General features: G+C 40.8%; 1 protein-coding gene across 14 annotated transcripts in view; it reads left to right on the top strand.

Moving 5' to 3' along the window:
- LOC111584631 (potassium voltage-gated channel subfamily C member 1-like) overlaps nucleotides 1–23,854 on the top strand; it is a 54,324-nt gene that overhangs the window by 13,733 nt on the left and 16,737 nt on the right. For 2 of the 14 annotated variants that reach the window (XM_035940783.2, XM_055004537.1), the window contains exons 3-6: nucleotides 14,871–15,852; nucleotides 17,796–17,990; nucleotides 19,915–19,935; nucleotides 23,077–23,117. In XM_035940783.2, coding sequence (XP_035796676.1) covers nucleotides 14,871–15,852; nucleotides 17,796–17,990; nucleotides 19,915–19,935; nucleotides 23,077–23,111 — 1,233 coding nt within the window. In that variant the 3' untranslated portion in view covers nucleotides 23,112–23,117. The other 12 variants (XM_023293812.3, XM_055004538.1, XM_035940780.2 and 9 more) reach the window with 8 other exon arrangements.

Here is a 23,854-nt window from a genome sequence, read left to right as displayed (position 1 = left end):
GATTTAGTGTCTGGATTTGATCCTTAATTTTTAAATTACTCACACCATAAATAACATTGTAGGGTCTTAACCTCAATTTTGGAACTTGTCCAATTAAATCGTAATGCCAATCTTGTTTTTCTTCTGGAAAGAACTGTGGCACAGTGATTGTTGCTTTATAATTAACAGTGACTTGACTTGATTTGATTGAATGTTTATGGCCTCGATCAAGGAAAAAACTAAGAAATTAGCTTCATTTAATCCTCACCGGTGGCACTAGTTCACAGATAGTTCAACATTTTGATCAATGTGCCACCAACTTTCATGTCTGCACAGTAAATAATAGATAAATATATTATTTAAAAAAATAGTGCCTCTAGTTAGCTTAGCTTAACATAAAGGTTGAAAATGGAGGGAATCAGCTGTCCTGGCTCTGTCCTGCGCTAACAGAACACACCTACCAGCACCTTGTAAAACATTTTAGCATCTATTTTTTCAACCTGTACATAAACTGAACTGTAAAAGCAATGATTCAACATGTTATAGGGGCTCGTGTTATCGTAGCTGTGTCTTACGCCGGACGGGCGACCATACAGAGTCTCCTCTGGTTGCCTGGCAACTGCTCCGAGCCGAGAACTAGTCTGACTCTTAACCCTCTGTAAAACTGTGAGCTGTTTTTTGTACGCTTGAGTTTTGCACAGATTAAACAAATGAGACAATTTGTGACTTTTATAGGGTCTCATTGATGGGTTTTCCGTTACAGTCAGACCTGCATCCATTTGCAGTCTTTATGTAACTGCTGTTTATCATACAATCATGTGTGTAGCATCTCTTTTCTTATCTAATTCTTGAAAGCAAATAATTTCCCAAAATGTGCGTATCACATTGAACTTCAGGCATGTCGTGTGGTAATGTTGCAACAGTATCTTCCCCATCCCTCCAGATAACTTTCCTCTGTTTGTGTCTTTCTCAGCTATCTTCCTCCTTCACCCCAGCCTCGGTCCATTTAGCCATGCTAGTTAAGTGCTGAATCAGCTCTCTGTACAGACGGTCAATTAGCTGGACTTTGTGGTAAACCCTGGACATTTTGCTCCTATGCTCCGGAAATAAAATGATTCAGAAGGCTGGTGTGGTGGAGAACTCGCACAGTGCCAGAGCCCATTACGGTGGTAGGAGTCTGAATTCTCTAAATGGGGCAAAGTCTTGTCAAATCGCACAAGGGAGCAATATGTGGTGTACTGTAATCACACAAAGTGTCACATGCATAAGCACATGTATATGTAAACAAATGGATACACAACGAACACGTACTGATGGGGAGAAATTGTTTTAATTGCGTGCTGGAATCAAAAGTCCTTTCACCGCGTCAGGGTATAGTCAATTATTCATATAAACAATATCCAGCACACACTGAGAGAGTTTACGTGGCAGAGAAACACATTTACCCACTTCTATTACGACATGCATCTTCCATCTGACCCCCTCAAACACCTGGCGGAGCATAAATCACTCTCAGCACGCTCACCTTTACACATTGGCCCGTACTCTGTAAGTATAGCTGCCCATAAAGCATTGAGCTGAGTGTTCACACTTACAGCACACACATAAATCACTTCATGTGATGAGCCTCCACATGTCGTCCAGCGGATCACTCTCACACATACGAATGTCATGCCAACACGAACATAAAAGAGTGGTCAAACTCCAACAAACTGAGTGTAAATCAAGCTGCAGATGCATTTTTTCATATATATATAATCATTCCCAGCACTTAAACTACTTAATATTTCCACTATTGAATATTCTGTGATTTAAGTCAATAAAATGTAACAGCTTGTTTTGCCTTAAGAACTATCCAAAAAATTACTCCAACTCAATTTCTAATTACATAAAACACTGAAAAACAACTAACCAACAAAGCATTTGATACGATGGTACCAGCTTTTTTATTTTTTCTCCATTTTATTAAAACAACCACAAATATCACAGCTAACCACTTCAGAATTAACTGTTAAATTCGTTAATACTTCTCAATATGACGTTTTGTAAGTTCTTCAAATGATATTTAATGTCACAACCTTATTTTGAAAGATTCCTTAAGTCTTGAAATTAAGCCATTAAATTGCTAATTTTCCCTGGCATCTTATTTTATCAGCTCATCAATTATTCAGCTAATTGTTTCACTTCTGCTGATACCACTTTCTTTGAATAACTGTTAGTCTATTAATAGAATAGAACAGAATATCCTTTATTAGTCCCACAAGGGGAAATTTGCATGCCAGCTAAATGTCAGTGAACAATCATAAATGTTGTCCAAAAATTCCCAGAGCTCAAGTAAATGTTTAATTTTCTGACCACCAGGCAAAAACGCAAAGAGATTCGATTTCCTGTGGCTAAAGAGTGAAACAACTAAGAAATATTCACATTTGAGAGGTTGAGTCCAGTTTAACTTTAGGGTACTTAACTTAAAAAAATCAGTTAAAAACTGTAGCTGACTATCAAATATCTTTTGTAGTGCACTAAACACATCATATGTATCAGAACTCATCTCTTAATAATTAGCATGTTAGCTTCTGAGTTTTTGAATGGGCTGAATGTCAATACAGACATTTAGGGAGTGTAATTTTCTGGTATCTATATATTGGCTAATATTCTCTTAGATACAGTCTGTTAAAGTTATATTGAAAAGGGTAAAATGGGGGGAAGTCACCGCTTTGCTCCGCACCACCATCTCCACAGCTGCGATACATACTCTGCTACATGTGCTGCAGACAGAGTTAACAGTATTGTAAACAATGTCAGAGCTGCTCTGTTGGACAAACTGTGGTGACATCATTTCTAAATTACTCCAAGCTTCTTTTTCTGCATTATATCATATGCAAAAATAAGTTTTCATATCGGTGCATATCTGAAAACGATTACGCCAATGTCGACGTATTCGTCACAAGCCGATAAAATTAGATGTATCGGTTCGGCTCGAGCTTCTATGCGCCATCGGCCACACGTCATTATGTGGCACTTAAACAGTCAAACTGGATCTCTGCTCACTCCCTTGGAAAATGACATTGGAGGGCGTTATTGGGACGATTCCTGTGTGACCATCTGCTTCCTTGTGATTGTCCCTCCTGTCCAAGTGGCAGCAGAGTGGAGGCAGAGTGCATGTATAAGCCGATGACCACTTTAAGCAGAAATATGATCTAGAGAAGTGTGTAGCGGTGCCATTTGGGAGCGGATTTGGATGGGAATGTGTCAGAACGTTTAAATTTCTTATTTATGACTTTGTAATGAGGTAGATTATGGACAGTTACAGAAGCACAGAGGGAGAAAGGACGGATGGAGAAAAGGGATGAGGAGCTGAGGAAAGGAGGAGATTGGCTGGGAAAGACTGAGGCTGCATTGCAAGGACAAATGCACATGTATGCAGCAGTAATGTGAACCAAATACAGGTGATAAGTAACGAACATGTGCACAGTTCACTCACCTCCACACAGTATTTGTTTGTCTTCAGAAATGTTTGTCAGGACTGCAGTGGGAATGAAATGGAGGGGACCTGAACGCTGCAGAGCTTAATACGACACTGTGACGTGACGGCTGGAGGTCTGTGTGTGTGTGTGTGTGTGTGTGTGTGTGTGTGTGTGTGTGTGTGTGTGTGTGTGTGTGTGTGTGTGTGTGTGTGTGTGTGTGTGTGTGTGTGTGTGTGTGTGTGTGTGTGTGTGTGTGTGTGTGTGTGTGTGTGTGTGTGTGTGTGTGTGTGTGAGTGTGTGTGAGAGAGAGAAAGCTCGCCGATTTAACTGTATCATGTCAGCGAGTTGAGTCATTCGGGGAATCTCTAAAACTCAAGTCTGCTTTGTGAGTGAAATTTTGCCAGGATCACTTCCAAGAGCGCTGACCTCACAGAGTCAGTGTTGCTCATGAAATAAAGTATACGCAAAGATTACCCAGAGCCAATTATATCTCAGCACCTCGCGCCCACCTCCAACATTCCTCCTCCTTTGTGTCCTCCTGCATTCAGGTGTTTGATGAGCCTCATGCGTGCCCGTGTGGCTGTTATTGTCTTTTTTTTCTTTTGCACGTATGCAATCATGCAACACATGTGGCTATTCTTGTACGTCCTTCTCCTGCCCATCCCACATCTACTTCTGCCAGTCCCAGTCGTTTTCATGCCTCACCTCTCATGCCCTTCAAATTCCGCAGTGTCCCGCGTTGGGCTCCGGATGACCCCTAGCAGGACTCGCAATCTTCTGTTTAACCGCCCGTCCTGGTTCGGACAACGGTGTCGCCATCCCAGTGTTGATTGCATTTGCTGAGACACAGCGGTGGCTCATCTGTGAGAGACATGAGGGTTTGAGAGGAATGAAGCTATCTGCTGTTGTTTTCTGCCTGTTGTCAGTCTGTCATTGTCAGCCGTCATGGATCCCATCTTCGAAATGAGGCGAGGCGCCACCAGATCAGTGAAATACAGACCAGCCAACACTCCCTAAGTTGATCGATTAGACCATGATCGATTGAGTAATTGATTTTTAATTGACAAAATGAAATGTTAATTTTGTGCTCTGTTAATGTTAGTGCTGCACTATTTACTGGCTATGCTTCTTCTAGGCGAAGCTAACTGGCTGCTGGCAATAGCTTCATATTTACGGTACAGATTTAAGAGTAGCTTTAACCCTGTCAACCCTCGGCAATTTCTGTCACATTTTTACTCACTGAGATCTCATTTTTTACTGCAATATAAAGCCGCACACCTCTATGGAAACAGCACAACCAGGGCTAGAAGGAGAGAGAACTCAAACATGTCTTCTGTGCAGTATAAGAAAGTATAATACAAATCGTAAGCCAAATTTTATTTAGTGGCCTATTTTACAGAAATGGCAAAAAATAGAATAAACATTTTGTGTCCACAGGTGTTACCACATCTGGGGGGGGAAAATTGTTGGCCTGACATGCTATAAATGTTCTACTGCTTACATTTTTGTTTTGTTTCTATACCTGTTTCCTATCTGCTCTGTTTAAACACAACCAGTTCCACCCAGTTCATCCAAAAAATCCAAGAGTTTCTGTCATGCCACCGTTGGGTGCTGGTGAGTCACTTATGGCTTCATGGTTGCATGGAGGGGTGCAGAATTTTTATTTTAAACAGAATCTGACTCCAGCAAATGGTTAATTATTGGTGATTTTTTTAAATGAGACATGTAGAAAAAAAGTGATTTTGATAAAATATTCCGATTTTAAGCTTAGGTTTGGTCAAGTTTTTACATTGAACCCCACATGACAGCAGAGTTCAAAATCTGAAATCTGATTTTCTCTTAAATAGTTTCTGCATCATTTTGGCGATATTTTTTTTTTTTTAAAGACAACCTGCTTTTCGAAGCTGTTCTGTGTGATATTGAGTGGATTTGAGACAAAATGGTGTAACTGTTGTGTTAACATTGTCAGACGCGTTTCGTTGGCCGTGCTTTCATAACGTGAACTCGCATGAAGAGGCCTCGAGGGTGAGGGTCATGAACGGCTAAAAGCCACTGATTCATAATTTAACACACACAAAAATACAACACTCAAAAAAGTGAAGACATCTTTTCACCACTCCTCTCCGCCTTTATGCACACTTTTACTGCTCGTCCATTTCACAAACCATGTCCCTGAAGGCAACTCTCTCTCTCTCTCTCTCGACATTTTACTTGTTCTTCTTGTCTCTTGTCTTGTTAAAATGTGTTCAGTTTTGGTGTAGTCTTAAGCAGCAAAACCTTCGATTTTAACATCAATCTGCAGTGATGATGGTGATGACACAAGTGAAGACTATTCCTGTATAGTCCAGCCAAGGTTAAACCCACGCTGCACACTGAGTGGTTACACCGGAACTTTCTGACTGATGGCTGCAGTCATTCACCTAAGATAATAGATTAATCACCTGATCCTGCTCTGAAGCACTGCTCGGGTCGCCCTTCAAGAGAGCGCTCTGTATTCCACATCGTTTAAATGTTCATTTTTCATGCCTCATTCATGTGCAGATTTCAGATCATCCTTCAGTGTCTCCTTATCGTTGCTGACTCTGCAGTCACTGGTCGCACATTTGCTTTGCCCTCTGGGAAAGACTCCACATACGTACCGCCGTAGCGCTCGCCGTTCGTCATGCTAACGCTGATCAAACATCACCGTTGCTGGAACAAAAGCCGTCGCTAATGACAAGCCGAATCTTTTATGTGTCTTTATGTATCTCTGTCAAGGTCACTCGCTCTTGACCCGACAAATTACAATCTCTCGTTGACCAATCAGCAGCTGGACCGAGTGATCACAATTTGGCTGCGGCTCCTCTGTATTCAGCCCCTTCACTCCAGCTGTAGGAGCAGTATTTGGCTTAGTCTTGTCCTTGGTGCCTGAAAGCAGAGGCTAACGCAGTGGTTGTCATGGTGACAGAGAGCCAGGCAGGGCTGTGGTAATACTGTAATGATAAAGCTCTTCTGGATGGTGCCGCAGTAAACACAGCGCCACTAGGGTCCCGTTAAGGAAGAGCGCAGCGCACCGCCGTGCATGCAAAAAGGCCTGTAGGGCTAATATCAGCTCCGACAATCTCTCCTTGGTTATATCACTTACATTCATGCTCTCCCAACACCTCCTCCTCCTGTCTCCTTCTCTGTGTCTTTTATTGCACATCTCACTCTCCGATGCCCTGCTCTCCCTCACCCTCTTGATTGGTGAGATTTGACATCATTGTCTACTTTCCTCTGCTCGTCTTTTCATTCCTTCACTCTTCATTCATCCATCGAAACACAATCAATGCTCTCGATCATCAACTTCCTTTCGCAGTCTTTTTCATTCACTTCTCTCTCTCTCTTTTTCTCTCCCCATCTCCGACTCTGGCTCTTTTAAATTTATGTTGATGATCTTTCCAAATCTAATTTGAGTCTAGAGAGTGAGGAGGGGGACTCTATTGGACCTTGAAGGTCACTGGGCTGCAGGTGTCACACATGGAAGCTTTACTGTGGGGAATTCGGCACATTATGCTTCCCACCAGTATGAAAGCGTGCCTCCAAATGGAATATTCAGGGCATTAACATGGCTGTTCAGAGCGGAACACACACCTCCATGTTGCAGTGGATGGAGGGGAAGAGAACACAGACAAAGTGCCCGAGGAGATAAATAAGCGTGAAGTGACAGATTGCTGCTCCTCCTTTTATCGTCGTCTTCCTCCACCTCTGTCTTTCTCCCTCCGCTCGTCCCTCTCCATCACTTCGATGCAGTGCTCATGCAGCTACCGCTCGCTATCTGCGATCCGTGCACACACACCTCCTGTGCCCATAGGCTGTTTGTCTCGCTCGCGTTGTGAGTCATGTCCACACGCGCTCTTATGCCAGGCACTTACGCTAACAGATGTATACGCATACAGTAGACGCATCCACACCTGCGTGCTGCATGCGGGTTTGATGAATAGCGTTTTCAAAGCTCAAACAATAGGAGCTCTTTTCCCTCTGTCCCTCCTTGCAGACTGGAAAGCTCTGCTGCTGTGTATTTACAAAGACTGGCTGCTGTGATGGATTGATCAGTATTGATTTGATGCTCAGGTCTACAGTGTAATCCACTGTACTGTGCAGTCTTGAATTATTATTCGATTTAATTACTGAAACCACGATTGAACCTTTGTTTTAGCAGTAGCAACGTTGGATTGTGGCTTTTAACTAATCATGGTGTAATTAATGGCGGTAAAGTAGTGCACATTAGAGCTGCACCCAGCAATAACACTCAGGCCTGACTGTATATTTGTTTTTTATTGAATATATTCAGCCGTTATTGTGGGGTCGAGCTTTCACTGTACAGACTGGAGCTTCACCGTTTAGAAACACATTTTGTATTTCAGTTACAGTAGAAACAACCTACACCAAAGTAAAATTTAGGGACAGGAGGTGAATGTGCAAATGCAGAAGCATCACAAACCTCTTCCCTTGCTGTATTTGCACTGTACCAGTCAAACACGAAAGGACTGAATGTTTAGAATAAATTGTTTTGGTGTGGGTGTGATCTTTGCAACCCCAGATGGATTCACAAATGGAATTATTATTCTATTTTTGCAACAACAATAGTTAATAATGTTTTGTTGCCGGCACAGAGAAGGCAGAATTCACACGGTGCAGCATCTGGACATATATACTGGAGTAATCTTCCAAAAAGGCAAATGTTTAGGTGCATATTGGGATTAATGACTTCATAGTTTTTAACTTTGCGAGACAAAGAAAAAGTATTTTGGTAAAACGTGGTACTTTATCAACTACTGACAGTGGATGAAGCATTAAGCTGCAGCTCTAACAACTAACATTGTTCGAGCACTGCAACACTTTTTTACTGTAGTTAGGAAAAGAAATATGTTTTTACATAAAGAAAGCCGTAAGGTTCTTTCATGTGGACTAAAAAATAAGAAATGATAAACTCATGCATCTCTTTGCTTTTACAGGCAATAACCTTCATCAAGAGCAGTTAGCTTACGTTTAATTTGCACCACACTGGGCAAAGGACAGGAGTCACTGGTCTGGATTTAAAATATAGTGTCCCTTTATGTTTGATTTAATCAATGATAGTTTTAAATAGAGGTCAGCAGAAGGCAGGGATTCTATCCCAGCTGACTTAGGGTGGAGGCAGGAGACACCCTGGACAGGTCACCAGTCTATATCAGGGCTACATATAGAGACAAACAATCACACTCACATTCACACCTACATACAATTTAGAATCACCAGTTAACCTCAGCGCGTTTTTGGACTGTGGGAGGAATCCGGAGAACCCAGAGAAAACCCACCCATGCACAGGCAGAACATGCAAACTCCATGCAGAAAGATCCAAGGCTCAGGCCGGGACACGAACCGGGGATCTTCTAGCTGCAAGGCAACAGTGCTAACCACCGAGCCACTGTGCAGCCTGTGTTGGATTCACATTATTCTAAATTTTTACACCTAAATTTTACATTTCTACTGCAAATGTGTATCAGTTCTAAATATCGGTTATTGGTGTCCTTCACTGGCTGTTGAGATCAAATCCTATTTTTGAATGAAGAATTACTTTTGAATCAGATCATGACATTAGTCAAAGTATGAGATCACCAATGATTCTCACCTTTATTTGTTCAGTAATGTCTAGTTCACAGGTATCAAGGGGTATTATAATATAAACACAAATTTACTTTCACTTATTTGTTATCCCATTTATGTATTATTTTTACTATCTCATAGTATCTCTTTGTGATCAGCTCCTTTTTGTGTATATGTTATTGTCACTGTGAGGTGAATGTATCAGCAACTGTTCAGTTTTCACTTCACTTTCCGTTGCCTGGAGGTTTCTTGGTTGCAATAAGACCTTATTTAGTGTGAACAGAAATGAATGAAGTGTTTCAGCAAGAAACAAAACAACTTTTGCATGTGTCTTGGAATGATCTAAACTTACATGCTTAACTGCTGCAGAACTTAATTTTCAGTGGCATAATGAACAGTGTGCTGAGTTACAGTTGATTAAACATTATTTTCACTGCAATAATCTTATGGTAAACCTAAAGTGTCAGTTCAGTCTAAAGAAAAGTTTCTTTCAGTATTTCAGCACTGACAGGTCTACATACACATTTAGTAAAGCAAAATTAAATAAAAATATTAAGATGACGACCCAAAATATGGCTGTTATTGAGTGTATTACACTATATATTACATTTGTTGTAACCTTGCATCAGGGTGTTTGACACTGAGAATACATTTCACCTAAAGAAGCTTTGAGTCAGATTCATTTGTTTAATCTTGTGACACCAAAAACCTCCTGAATTTATGTCTGAATAAAATAATAAATGTAAGATAATATGAATGAAAGACATGTATGCATACATACATGTATTATTATAGAATTTAAGTTGCTCTAATCAGATTTTGTAAAAGAAAAACAAACTAGAAAGTTCCAAGAAACTGTAAAAACAGAAAGAATCACTGGATGTTTCCAATGACTCCCCTGTGACACACTGCAACATTGCAAATCTTAATCAAATCATTTATATTTACTCAAAACTATTTTGTCTCTGCATGTCTCATTTAATATTTGGCTAAATACAAACCGTTTGCTCTCACCAGATTCTGTAATAAACAAAAAATGCTGCACTCCTTGGTGCAACTGTGAAGCTATTATTGACTCTGCTGATACAACTGTTACTTGACAGAAATTCTGAGACTTTTTGGCTGAACTGCAGGCTGTGTTTACACAGAGCAGATTGGAGACAAGTATGGAAGCAAATTAAAAATGTAAGCAGTAAAATAATGATTTATGGCATTATAACTGTGTCATACTGCACAGAAAACAGTTAGAGTTCTCTCCACTTGTAGCCGTGGATGTGCTGTTTCCGTAGAGGCCCAGGACTTTATATTTCAGTGAAAAAGAACCTGCAGTGAGTAAAGATGTCACATGAGAAAAAAAAAAACCTCACATAATCTACTTAGGGTTCAAGGGGTTGAACTACTTTTATATAAAGGATCATTTTTATTGGACGAACATGTTGGAAAAATACGGAACTCCGTCTGTCCCTCCGGTTGACAGAAGCTGCTTGTATGGCTGAGTCCTGTCATTTAATATTAGCCCTCAGTGTCTTGACATGTTTACTTCTCTTTCTTTGCTTTCTCACTCTTCATCCTCCTCTCATTCCTGCCATACTTTCTTGTCCTCTTCCTTGTCTTTTTAGGCTCCTCTGTCCACGACATCGCAGTCGCATCGCATCCAGATCATCTTTCACTAAGTTTAACCGAGCGAATCTTGGTTCGGAATACTTTCCTCAGTCAAATTCTGAATCGCTCTAACTGTTTTGGCATTCGGCCTTCACCCCCTCTCACTTGTATCATACGCTGTCCTTTCCAGTGGACTGCTTCAACTTTTTTTTTTTTTTTTTTCTGGTTTTTCTTTTGTGCTTCTCTACGCATGGATCCACATCGTCTGGTCTCCCTCCCACCTGTCCACCCCCTCCTGTGTCTCCACCTGTGTAGCCTACATAGAAGATGCGATGTTGCCGCAGTTTCGCCACTATTTTTCTCTTTGCGCTCTGTTGTGTTTGTACACGTGTAAGAGACAGCAGGGAGAGAGGAAAAAAAACTCCCTTTGAGGGCAGATTTCACACTTTTTTTACCACACTGGAGCTGCTCATCTCCTCCGTCTAACCGTTGTTATATCACCAACATCTTTAATGTCATCGTAAGCAATAATGACAACAGTAAGAGTAGAAATAAGAGCATAACACTTGAGGGCAAAACTCTCCTCGTTGTCCTGATTTGTAAATGTGAAGACTTTCTTGGTGTTTAGCCAATAAGGGAGCATCCTTAGCTGGTCCCGCTGGTGTTATCCTGCCTCCCTGGGACATGTGGATGGGGGGGTAAGGAGGCTGGTATGGGGCTAGAGAGGTAGGAGGATGATTGAGAACCTCAGTGTGAGTGTGTTTTCACCATACAGAGGAGGAGAGCACTGCAGCAATCTGAGAAAGTAGGTCAGACACCGACTAGTGAGAAGTATAGCTGAGGAGAAAAGAGGTAGGGATGGAGAGGAGAGAGGGGGGAGAACGAAAAGAGGAGGGAAGAAGGAGAGGAAAAAAAAGGCCAGAGAGGGAAGAGAAGGAGGGTGGATGGTTGTGAGAAAAGCAGAAAAGCCGGAACAAACCTGATGTTATTCACCGGCAAACTATTTGGAGTGCAAAAAGGTAGTAAAGCTAGTAAAAATATGATTCTTGATTCGCTCGAGCCTTCATGGCACTTTCTCTGCAAAACAATTGTCTTAACCTACTGCAAAACCTTCTACAAATTCAAAACCAGACAGTGGATGCTGACTTACGCTGACTTTTCCTGGAAGGTCACTTTTTTTGGCTGAATACTTGTTGGCTAATCTCCTCAATAAATACAGTGGCTCAGAGTCTTAAGTCTGTTTCTGTCATGAAGGCACTTAGAGAAAATATGTGTAGGCTCTCATCCAATTTCCAATTCAAAGAAAAAAGGGGGAGACAGAAGCGAGACCTTTCAAGAAAAATAACTGGAACTGGTTTCCTCCGTTTGCTTAGTTATACAGGCCTCCTCTTATAAGTATGTTGCTCTTGATATTGCATAAGTGCATAATGTTGAAAATACACGGTGACACGCACAATACACTGAGGGCACTCAGGCTTCTTATATATATGGGCTCCACTCAAGTATGAATTACCTTTCTCTTTTGCTCTTCAGGCCATGTCTGTGTTTTATTATTTATTTGATAAAGCACAAAGTATACTGCATCTATAAATACACTGCACGGCTTGTGGGAATGGACTGCAACAGGGGGAGGTTGTGCAGAGGCCCGTCGCACACTGGTGTTATCACGCTACTGTCACCGATTCACTGACAATTGAATGGGCTACAGTGGAATAATAAGCTGGGTACATATCCTGCCGCTTGCAGATGACACAGATGGGCAATGTTAAGAAAATTGCCTCTGAGTAATGAAAAAAACAAGCAAAGCTGAAAAATAAACTCACTGAGAAAACCGAGATCTCTGCAGTGGGACAATGTGGCGACTTCATTTTTCTTCTTCCCGCCCAGGAAAAGTTACCCCGAGGACAACGTTTCAGAAATGAACAAGCAAACATTGAGTAGTGAGATATTGTAGCACAGAAAGAATGCCGCTTATAGAAAGTGTATCGCTGCAATACTACCAAGAAGTCTGATTCAGATGTTTTAATTTGAAACAAATGCATGTTGGTGCGCAGTCAAACATTCTAAAGATTATTTTTTTGATTAATTGACAAGTTGTTTAGTCTGTAAAATATAAGAAAGTGGGAAAAATGTTGTGATTTCCAAAGCCAAAGATGACATCCTTATCTGTCTTGTTTTGTCCACAACTCAAAGATATTCAGTTTACTGTCATGGAGGAGAAAAGAAAAGAGAAAATATAAATTTTTAGGAATCAAGAATCAGGATTTTTCTTGAAAAACTAATTATTAATTGCAGCTTTAGTCACAATAATTAAGTCATCTTAAACCTTGCAAAAACCTCAAATACAATTCAAGGTCAAGACGCTTCATACTTTGCAGTGCAGTACTGCAATGGCATGGCAGCTAATACTACATTTGTCAAATAATATGCTGACAGAGATTGATTTGAGATGTGCAGTTAATCCAAATACAGTTTTAATCTTTGGATAAATCCACAACTTTGCTTCCATTACTTTAAGTATTTAAAAATGCTCAACATTATAGAAAGTCCAATTCAAACAGACTAAGTCAGACGATGTGACGGCTGACTAAAGGCTAATGTAACGGACTTGGATCACCGGTCAAGTGTACCGGTAGGAAATGGTTTTGTGCAATCTCCATGCAAAAGCTGTATCAAAATTAAGATCTCAAAATAACTGACATCAGTCAACTGTTCATTTGCAAGGCCTGATTTTTATTATAATCTGTAAACAGTTGCAATATAACTCTTGTTTTACCACTTTTACAACACGGAAATCACAATGAACTCTGGGAATACAATGCAGGATTACTCGCTTGTTTACAAGATTATAGCATACAGATGATCAGTTATTTATTTATCCTATCCCTTCAGCTTCTTTTCTTTTCCATTCTTCTGTCCTGTCCTGTGTTCTCCCTTGCAAAATAAAACAAATTAGTTATATAATTAGCTTTTTACCCCCTTTTGCACATTTTCTTTTACAGTTTTCAGCTACATTAGTGCATTTCGATTTGAATTCCATTTTGTCTTTTAATATCTCTGCACTGCTGACAGCAATGGGAGCAATTATATATCTCTCTGTCCATACGTCCGATTCTTGTGATATCTCTTTACTACCTGCAAGACATTTATTCAGGCACAAACGTTCACTTGAACTTGAGGATGATCTGATTGGAATTTAGTGGTCAAAGATCAAATGTCACTGTGGCCTCACAAAACAAGTCTTTGGTCATAACCCAAGCAGTCTTACTGTAAATATGACCAAATATCGCACAAATATGATAAAATGAGCAAGTGATTTCATTTTATGCCCTAAAGGTCGCTGTAAAATCATAATGATCTGTCTTAAAAAAAACACTTTTCTGCTCATTATTTAATGCTGTAACTCAGGAACAGGAGAGGAGATGGATGTAAACTGCAACTTAACTGACTGGTGAAGTAACTGTGGGATGTCACTGTAGTTTCTGAGCAAGATCAGAGATCATCTACAGTCAAAACTCTAAGACAAATGTGTTTTGGGTCCAGGTGGAACTGGTTTTAGGTTCGTTTTTTGGGTAAGGGTCTGGTATGAAGGTGGTGTTGGGTGATTGAAAATTTAGTTGTTCTAAATGTAATATTTGTTCATTTTAAGTATAGAAAGATGTAAATTTAAAAGAAAAAGCATAGGCTATGATACACATTATAATAGAGATATTCTAAAAACTCATCATCACAGTACGCCATCATTTCCTGATGGCACACACTCTGCCATTTACTGAGAGTATATCTTTCTTTTTTTGGCATCACTGTTGAACACAGTTATTTATGACTCATATACTTTAGTCAGGACAATTGTCCTTTTAAGGCAACGTTCACTCGCCATCTGGTTTGTTATAAAACAGGCCTTTGTTTTATTTCATGCATGTAAAATTTAGAATTGATGAAAATACAGTAAATCTCAAACTGAGTGTCCAGCAGAGTTAGTATTTGCATCATTTGTTTGGTATGACAAAAAAAGAAGGTCATATGTACACTGGTTGTTTCTCTGCTCTGTTTTGAGGTTTCATACTTCAACAATGCTGTAGTCCTTCGTCATGCTTTCCTATTTTGCCTTTACCTTCCTGAGTTTTCTTGATTTGCAACTGACTCTTTTTTTTTTAACCCATTTGCTTTCTCCTCCTGATTTTATTTTCTGTTTGCTGGTTTCTTCCTGTCTTCCAGTATGTGGCATTCGGCTCCCTATTCTTCATCCTCATCTCCATCTCCACTTTCTGCATGGAGACGCACGAGGCCTTCAACACCATCCTCAACAAGACAGAGAACGTCACGGTGGGCAACGTGACCCGTGAGGAGATCGTATATGAGGTGGTGACCGACAGCTGGTTGACGTATGTGGAGGGCGTCTGCGTCATCTGGTTCACCATTGAGGTCTTGCTGCGAGTCACCTTCTGCCCAGACAAGCTTGAATTCTTCAAAAGTACCCTCAACATCATCGACTTTGTCGCCATCCTGCCCTTCTACCTGGAGGTTGGCCTGAGCGGTCTGTCCTCCAAAGCTGCCAAGGATGTCCTGGGGTTCCTCCGTGTTGTCCGATTCGTCCGTATCCTCCGAATCTTCAAGCTCACTCGCCACTTCGTGGGTCTCCGTGTCCTCGGCCACACCCTTCGCGCCAGCACCAACGAATTCCTTCTGCTCATCATCTTCTTAGCTCTCGGCGTCCTCATCTTCGCCACTATGATCTATTATGCTGAACGAATTGGCGCAGACCCAGATGACCCGACTGCCAGCGCTCACACCAACTTCAAGAACATCCCCATTGGGTTTTGGTGGGCCGTGGTGACCATGACCACGCTGGGTTATGGAGACATGTACCCGGAGACGTGGTCGGGGATGCTGGTGGGTGCGCTGTGTGCCTTGGCTGGTGTGCTGACCATTGCTATGCCTGTACCTGTCATTGTCAACAACTTCGGCATGTACTACTCTCTGGCCATGGCCAAACAAAAGCTGCCCAAAAAGAAGAACAAACACATCCCCCGAGCGCCACAACCAGGGTCCCCCAACTACTGCAAGCCAGATGCCCTAGCAATGGCGACCGCATCACCGCAGAGGATCTTGGGAAATGTCTTAGGTGGAGTGATGGGGTCTGGAGGCATAGGGGGTGACTGTCCTCTCGCCCAAGAAGAAATAATAGAGATCAACAGAGGTGAGAGATTTGGTTTTCCATGTTCAGTTCCCTTATTCTATGCACAGATATTATCTTTGAACAGCAGGAAAACAAATCTGGGAATAAGTATATGTATCCAAGTGTCAAAGTTTACAGATACACACTCAGTGGGAATTGTTTAAAACTGAGTATACTGAGAGCAGTTTTGGTCTTTAATGACGATTCTAGAGGTCTGATGGAGAATTAAGAGCCAAAGTGTCAAGATAAAGAAGTAGGCGAACTATCAAGAAGTGATGCGTAGTTGATTCTGGAGCCGCCCTGGAGAAATCACTGGCCCATCAGAACTCATGTGTAATTTATGATCAACTGGTAGGTTCAGAGTTGCCTTAAGGCTCCCATCTGTCAGCGAGGAACAAACACTACAGAAGGAAAATGACCTCAATTATCTATTAAAACAGCTAAATGCATCTCACTTTGGGCTGACTACACATATTCCCTCTCTGGCATTAGCCGTGGGATCAGGAGGTAATTTGGCTCTTTGTTTGCTTTTTGCGTGCTGCAGCAGCAGGCGTCAATCACATGCAACAATAATGCATCTTTAATGCAATACTTTACCGGCTTAGTCATCAGTGAGCCAGAAAATATTGGTTTCATCAGTGCTTTTACTACATCTTGTCTGCTTGGCTTTCTTCCAGCCTTTTTGTAGGCTGTGTTAGTAGTTGTTTTTTCCTTTTTAGCAGGAAGTGGTATTAATCAAAGTTTTGACAACTGGCTCCGAGACTTGTCTTCATCATTTTTTTTGCAGCAGAAAAAAGAACAACACAGATGCTCGGTAGCAGATTTTAGCATCATGTGGGTGACTGCAGTCAGTCATTAGCAATCACTCATTAATGTTAGCTGTTTGACAGTATGCAAGGTTGATTCTTTGACTGTTTTACTATACATATACATATATACTGTATATATCAAAAAAAGCTATATTAACATTAACTGACAATGTATTTCAATGCTAACTATACCATTAAGTTTAAAGTTAACATGGTACATGGGCTGCAACTAAGGCTTATTTTAATTATCAGTTAATTAGCTGGTTATTTTCTCTTTTATTCAGTTAGTTGTTTGATCTATAAAATGCCACTTAATTGTGACAAATGCCAATCAATGTGTATCCTAAAGGCCGAGATTGATGCCCTAAAATATCTTGTTTTGCTCACAGCTCAAAGATATTCAGTTAAGTGTCATAGAGGAGACAAGAAACCAGAAAATATTTAAATTGAAGATGATGGAATCAGGAATTTTCTTTGAAAAACTGCTCACTTATCAAAATAGTTAATTACTAATTGATAATTGGAGCACTAGTCCCATAAGCAAAGGAATCTTGAACCTTGCAGTTGTAATCGTGTTTCACAAAAACTAAAATACAGTTCAAGATCAAGAGGCTTCAGCTTAAACACACAATTATTCTCCTGTGCAGGCATGGCAACTAATACATTATTTGGCAAATTTCTAAAGGCTATCCTAACACAGTGTTTGTGCCAAATACAGCTTCAGTCTTTGAATAAATCCACAACTTGTCTTCCAATATTTTAAGTATTTGAAAACTACCTAATGAGCTTCAAGTAACCAGAAGATATAAAAAAAAATAGGAAGCTAGAATGACACAATTTAGGCTTTTTTTCTTAAAAATTACTCAAACTATATTCAGTTATTGATGTAGTTGACAGTTTAATAACTGACAATTAATCAATTAAAAGTTGCAGCTCGAACGGATATGTTTATTAATCCAATTTATTGTTGTACTAAAACTATTGACAGACCTCAAATTACCAAACTGCAGTAGGAAATGTAACTTATTTTCTCCCTCTTGATGAATGAAGTAAATAAATCTTCAGTAAAGTCAACACACGAGATGCTCCTCTCTGTGGGTTTCTCAGACAGTAATTGCCTTGTATTTGGTTCTCCCTTTTCTTCGCCGTTTCTAGATTCCAAGCAGAACGGTGATGCAGCCTCGGCCGCCTTGGCTAACGAGGACTGCCCCACCATCGACCAGGTGCTGAGCCCAGACGAGAGGAGCCCCATCGGGCGGGGGCCGACCCGGGAACGCTACCAGCAGGACCGAGCCTGCTTCCTACTGAACACCAGGGAATTCCGTGCCACAGATGGGAATGTGCGGAAAGGTATGTTTCACACCGGGTGACGGATATGCAAACACGCACATCTTATGTAAACAGATCCACACAGCGAGATGCCAGGCACAATATGCTGTAAACATATATAAACATGCAGACGTCCAGCGTGCAGCAGGTAAAGCACATATAGGTCACTTCATGTCTGCAAGATCAGAACATTTAGGAAGGATGGGTTGGATTGAGGAGCTCAGCTGTAGCTAGAACAGACTCCAATCACAGCAAACAGCAAAACACAGTCATGCAGCTACAACACATGCATATACACCATATAGCTCTTCTGCTCTGCTCTCTTTGTTTCCACCTCTTCACATTCATGTTGTCTGTGTTTCCATCGCCGCTTGGTATCGTATTTGATTTCCTTCTGTCAGACAAGATTTTCTGTCCCTCTTCTTCTCTCCTTTTTGCTTTCTCTTCACACCGCCTCAGTCACGTCTTCCATCTTTCCATGGTGTCTGTGAATCTCTGTCCCATAGTGTCACATTCATTCATGCTCAAAAACGATCTCTGTCTTTCTCTGTCTTCTGGACTCAGACAGTTGACCATGCATTAATTTACTTCTCGTCACTTCTGTTTCTCCCTGTCTGTTTCTCTCTCTCTCCTGCCTTGCATTGTCCTTTTTATTTCTTCCCTTCTCCCTCCTCACCCCTTTGATGACTTTTCCCTCTCCTAACCTTCCTCCTACATTCTCCCTCCTGGCTCCCTGTTCCCTCTGCTCCATCTTTAAATCCAATGGCCTTACATTTCCCCATTTTCTTTTCCTTTTGTGCTCCATCATAATTCCTCCTCCCTCCTTTTTGTTTTTTTTCTTTTTGCCCCGTGTGCATTATCGTCATGCTCATGAAAACCTGACACCTCGATTCATTTACTACTGCAATCCAACCACCGCCACTGCCGCCAACCTGCACCAAAACACTCCCTCACACTCCCTCCAAACTTTTCAACACCCCCTTGTTGACACCAAACTAGAGGCTGCAGCCCTGGCACCCAGCCCAGACTCCCCTCTGACTGAGGATTGGTATAAGATGGAAGGGTCTCTGTTACAGCAGGACCTCAATGCAAACTCCACCTCCTCCTGGATCAAACCATAGCCCAGAGGTAACACTGAAAACAAACAAAAAAAAACCCATAACGGAGCCCGTAGCTTAGTCAACTTTTGACTGAAAACATCCAGAAATTTTGATCTGGCTGTCCATAATTTAGCATGTTTTGCAAATGCACAGACTATGACACGGGAGTATAGCACCCACTTTATCACAGATGCAGCTGCACATAGTATGTATGACTTCACAGATACACTAATATTTTCACAGTGTTGTGTCTAAATGTTCTATGGAGTTTCACCTGTAAGAATTTTGTGTCTGAAAGTGTGGGAAGTCTGCTGTCAGTCTTAAATAATACATTAAGAGGCTGATGCAAACAGTTGAGCTAAGGTTATGTAGTACTTAAAAGTGAATATTACAGTTTGGGTGGCATTTTGGCGCTCATCATTTGATTTTTGAGGTATTTCATACAATAATCCTAACCTCAGCCCAATATCCTACTTGCATAAAAATGTGCTTTTTTCTAACTTTGTAATCTCAGCGACAATCTCAATGTACAAGATGTTAAAAACAAGAATTCTGCAAAGAAAATGGGATTGCTCTGTGATATACACTGAGAATAAGTAGAGTGCACACGTGTATGAGTGTGTCTGTGTCTGTGTGAGCGCTTTAAACATGCAAACACTCACGAATGGATCCAAATGGGGGTAACGCATACATGCTGATACATCCAGCAGCTCAAGTGAAAATAACCCAGATGTTGTGTCCTGTGTCAGTAACTAATAAAACATACACTGAAGAAGAATGAACGGGAACAGCGGGTCACGTTGTTGTCTGATGTGCCTCTGTGTTGTTGTTGTCTCTCTCTTCAGGTTGTGTCATATCACGCGTGTGTATGTGGGCTTTTTCATTCTTACATGTTATACACTGTGTCTCTGTCCTCTCAATGCCGTCTGAGTGTCGTGTTTGTGTTGTCGTGTGTGGCTTCAGTTTGGTTTCTCCCTTCTACTGTGTGTTTATTCATGTTATTCCCTACCCCACGGACCTCCACCTTGGCAAACGAAAGCGCACGCTGCAATTTAGCGATGCTGTGCTACAAACAAACAATGCTCTTTTTGTATATACTTGTATATGTACATGTACTCACAGGCCTCACAGTGGCATCTATTCCTTATATGCCACATTTTCCGGGCACAAAGCATGATTACATGTACATATGTTGCATTTCATGTAAAAATCAAGTAATATCTTCACAAAAGTCAGCGTTGTGCATCACCTTACCAAGGCCCAGGGTTACTGGGGTCAGTGGAGCCATCTGTGTCAAGGGATAGTACCTCTGGAAACATAGCACGCTGAAAACAAGCAAACACTTTCAATAAAACCAATTTAACCCGACTTATAAATCAGTTAAACTATGCTGATTTACAAAATGCAGTGCTATGAGCGTGTATTGGATCTGAAATACTATTCCCTAGACCTTGTAACTGTGCTTTCAGTGCCTAGTGTAGTCCAAAAGTTCTGGACCCTTTTGTATTTGTACTGTGGAGAACTGGATAGAAATCAAATGGAATAAAAGGCTGCACTCGGTGACTGAAACACTTACTGACCAGACAGACAGACAGACAAACACTATGACAGATTTGACTGAAAAGTGGCCACGTGCTGTCTAAGGTAAGCAAGCCTTGAGCTGTCCAAGCCTTTCACGTAGAAGCCGCTGACATCGCTACAGTTTTAAATGGTTCTTATGTATAAACTGCAATTTAAGCGCTACCAAAAAAAAAATCCCTCTTTAAAGCAAATCAGGAGTCGGTTGACGAAAATAACTGCTAGAGAAAGTTGTGCACTGGTGATTTATACAATTTTTCTGTGTTAACATGTTGAAGCTTGTGCACTGGACATTACAGCAAAATGCCAGAGAAACACGACCTGGTTCTTGTTTTCTCTGAAACTTGATTCTCTAGGATTTAATGTGAAGGTCATGCATGTACAGCCCTGTGACAGACAAATCAGCTGTCCGGGTCGACCAACATAAAAGGGTGGCTGCATGTAGACACTGGGATATATGACGTGATTAACAATCAAGAAAAAATGATAAAACAAGCTGCGTTTCTATCAGCTAACATCTCCGCTGATTCTAAATGCTCTCCTTCTTGTTTTTAAAGAGGGATTCTGACGCTGTGTAAAACTCATTCTTGTGTGCTTCATCTGTGGTTAAGATGTCTTTGCCAACTTATGTTCTTAGCCTTTCAGCCTTTTCTTTTTGATTGTTGGCCATTTGACTTCCAACGCACCCAAATGCTGTATGCATGGCTCACAAAGGTCAAACGGTCAATCACTCCTTTGATTGCTCACTCCAGATCACTCCTGCAGACCTCCCTCAAGGATCTCAGTCACTGTTGGGTTCCCTTTCTATTGTCTCTGTCCCTCTACACTCTCTCTCCTCACTATATGTGATGTTTTTATTGTTGTTTTTTGTGCTTATTTATGTTTCTAACATGGTGTGTCTTTCATTAAGTGTTTTTTTTTTGTGTGGAGTATTTTGCAGCGATTTTCGTAGAGATTTGTTTCTCTGTGTTGTATTGTGAATGCTTTATGGTTTTAATGTGCATAGGGTTAAGTTATATTTATTTCAAGTTATTATTTTTTGCTGTTGTTTGTGGTTGTGGTCTGTTTTCTCTTAATGTCTTTGAGTTTTTGTAAAACTGTGTTTTGTTTGTTTTGTGTTTCGGCTTCCCCTGTGTTCCTCCTGTGTTCCCATTTGAGTTTTTAACCATCACCTGATATCTGTCTTCGATAAATTGGAATGATCAAGAAAACGGCCAAAAAACGGTGAAATTAACATGAAAGTGGTGCAAATCTCACTGGTTAAGGACATTCTCAAGTACATATGTGACAAAAAGGTCATTTAGTACAGAATTCACCTATAATATGAATTTTTTAATGTAAAATACTTTATCAACTCCCACCATATCATGAACTGATACAAATACCTGAAAATGTAGTCATCCTCATTTCATTCCACCCTTATTTACTCTGTTAATAATTCTGATAGTGATCAAAACAGCCGGTTGGTGGAAAGCCCAATAAGTTTGCTGATAATCACTTACTGGACACTACGACAGACATTTTTTCTGCATAGCACTGTTGTAGAAGCTAAAACCAAACACTGTGTACCAAATTTCGCCCTTTAAAGCTCTCTAATGTGAGGTAATATGAGTAAAAACAGGTTTTCTGTAGTAACACTTGTCAGTCTTCTTGTATGTATGCAGTATGTTAAAGCTGTTCTACATTGTCATGCATGTTGTATCGTGTGTAAAAATATCACTGTGTGTCTTAATATCATCACAACTCTGCAAATATTCCGTTTGAGCCAGATTTTTACCATATAAAGAAATAATACATGACGTGCATACACATACAGTATATGTATATGCACCTGTGATAAATATTTACATATATGTATGAGAGGTAAAGACATCAAATATTAAGTGTCTTTGAGCTTTAATGATAACAGCTGAAGCATCCTGTGTGACCTACATACTGCTAACAAGAGGATGCAGGATACAGTTGCATGTCATCCCGTTTCCCCAAATGACGCGTCAGGTACTGTATGTACTGTACGCACACGTTGTGGTTTCAGTAATGGTTGTGTAGCGATCGATGCATCTAATCATGGGTAACAGGAGATCACACCATCTTTAACAGGCAATTGATCCCATGCAAGAATGATACAGTATGAGGCCACGCTAAGAATAGAAACTGAACAGTCAGCAAATCCATAGCAAGCACGCCCTCATGAAATTACAGGACATATGTGCAGCAAGAAACAGAGGCGTCCAAGTAGTTCTCTGCCTCCTCCGTGCGTACAGTGCATACAGGGCTGTTATTCTGAGTCGATCGGTTTAATTTGGCATGATTATTTCCTTGGTAAACAGTCTGGCTGCGATATTTGCAGTTCTTACTCTGTTCCTCCGTGTCTTCCCTCCACATAACCTCCTCCTGTGATTAACACTCATTCTCCATCCCATCCCCAGGCCGCCACTGCAGTGCAAGTGTAACTAAAGTCTGACTCTAGGTAGGTACATACTCCCTCCATAGTGTAAATTAAGTGTGACTTTGGGAAGGAATTATGTCATCACTGAGTACAGTGACAGCCAGACTCATCATTTCCCCTGACAGAGACTCCCAGAGCTCAAAGCCCCTGTTGATGTTGTTGTAAATACAGCAGATAGTCACAGAGAGCAGAGCAGAGCAGAGCAGACTGGGACAGACTGCAGTGGCTGAGACACGATTAACTCTATTAGCATTTTTATTGTATTGCTGTTATTGAGAATTCCTGAATTCGACTCTATTATATTAGCGACAGCAAACTAGTATCAACCAGGTTTTGAGTGCAGAGCAACAAGCCAAACAATCATCAGAATCAGCAGAACCACTTTACCGCCTGATCCTCATGATCCTCCATCACTTTCACTTTTCATCTTGTCAACAAATGAGGACTTTATTTTCTCTTTTTTTTCCATATTTTACTGATATTCCATTGGCAAGTGTTACAAATCTTCAAATGCCATTTTAAAAAGGACCAAATAAAGAACATTTGTTTAACTCAACAGCTTTAAAGCTAGACTTAGATACTACACACAAATCACCTTTTACTTTTGGTCAGAGATCATGATATATATGAAACATGGTGTTTTCATTGTTCTTATCACATGAGCAGTGTGTATTCTTTCACACTTGGCATGCTGCATGCAGATTTTTGCTTCTCACAAATAATATACGTATAAAGAAATTTCACAGTAAAATCAAAAG

The sequence above is a fragment of the Amphiprion ocellaris genome, chromosome 18, assembly GCF_022539595.1.
Source record: "Amphiprion ocellaris isolate individual 3 ecotype Okinawa chromosome 18, ASM2253959v1, whole genome shotgun sequence".
Taxonomy (NCBI): domain Eukaryota; kingdom Metazoa; phylum Chordata; class Actinopteri; family Pomacentridae; genus Amphiprion; species Amphiprion ocellaris.
This window is presented reverse-complemented; position numbering and strand designations above follow the sequence as displayed.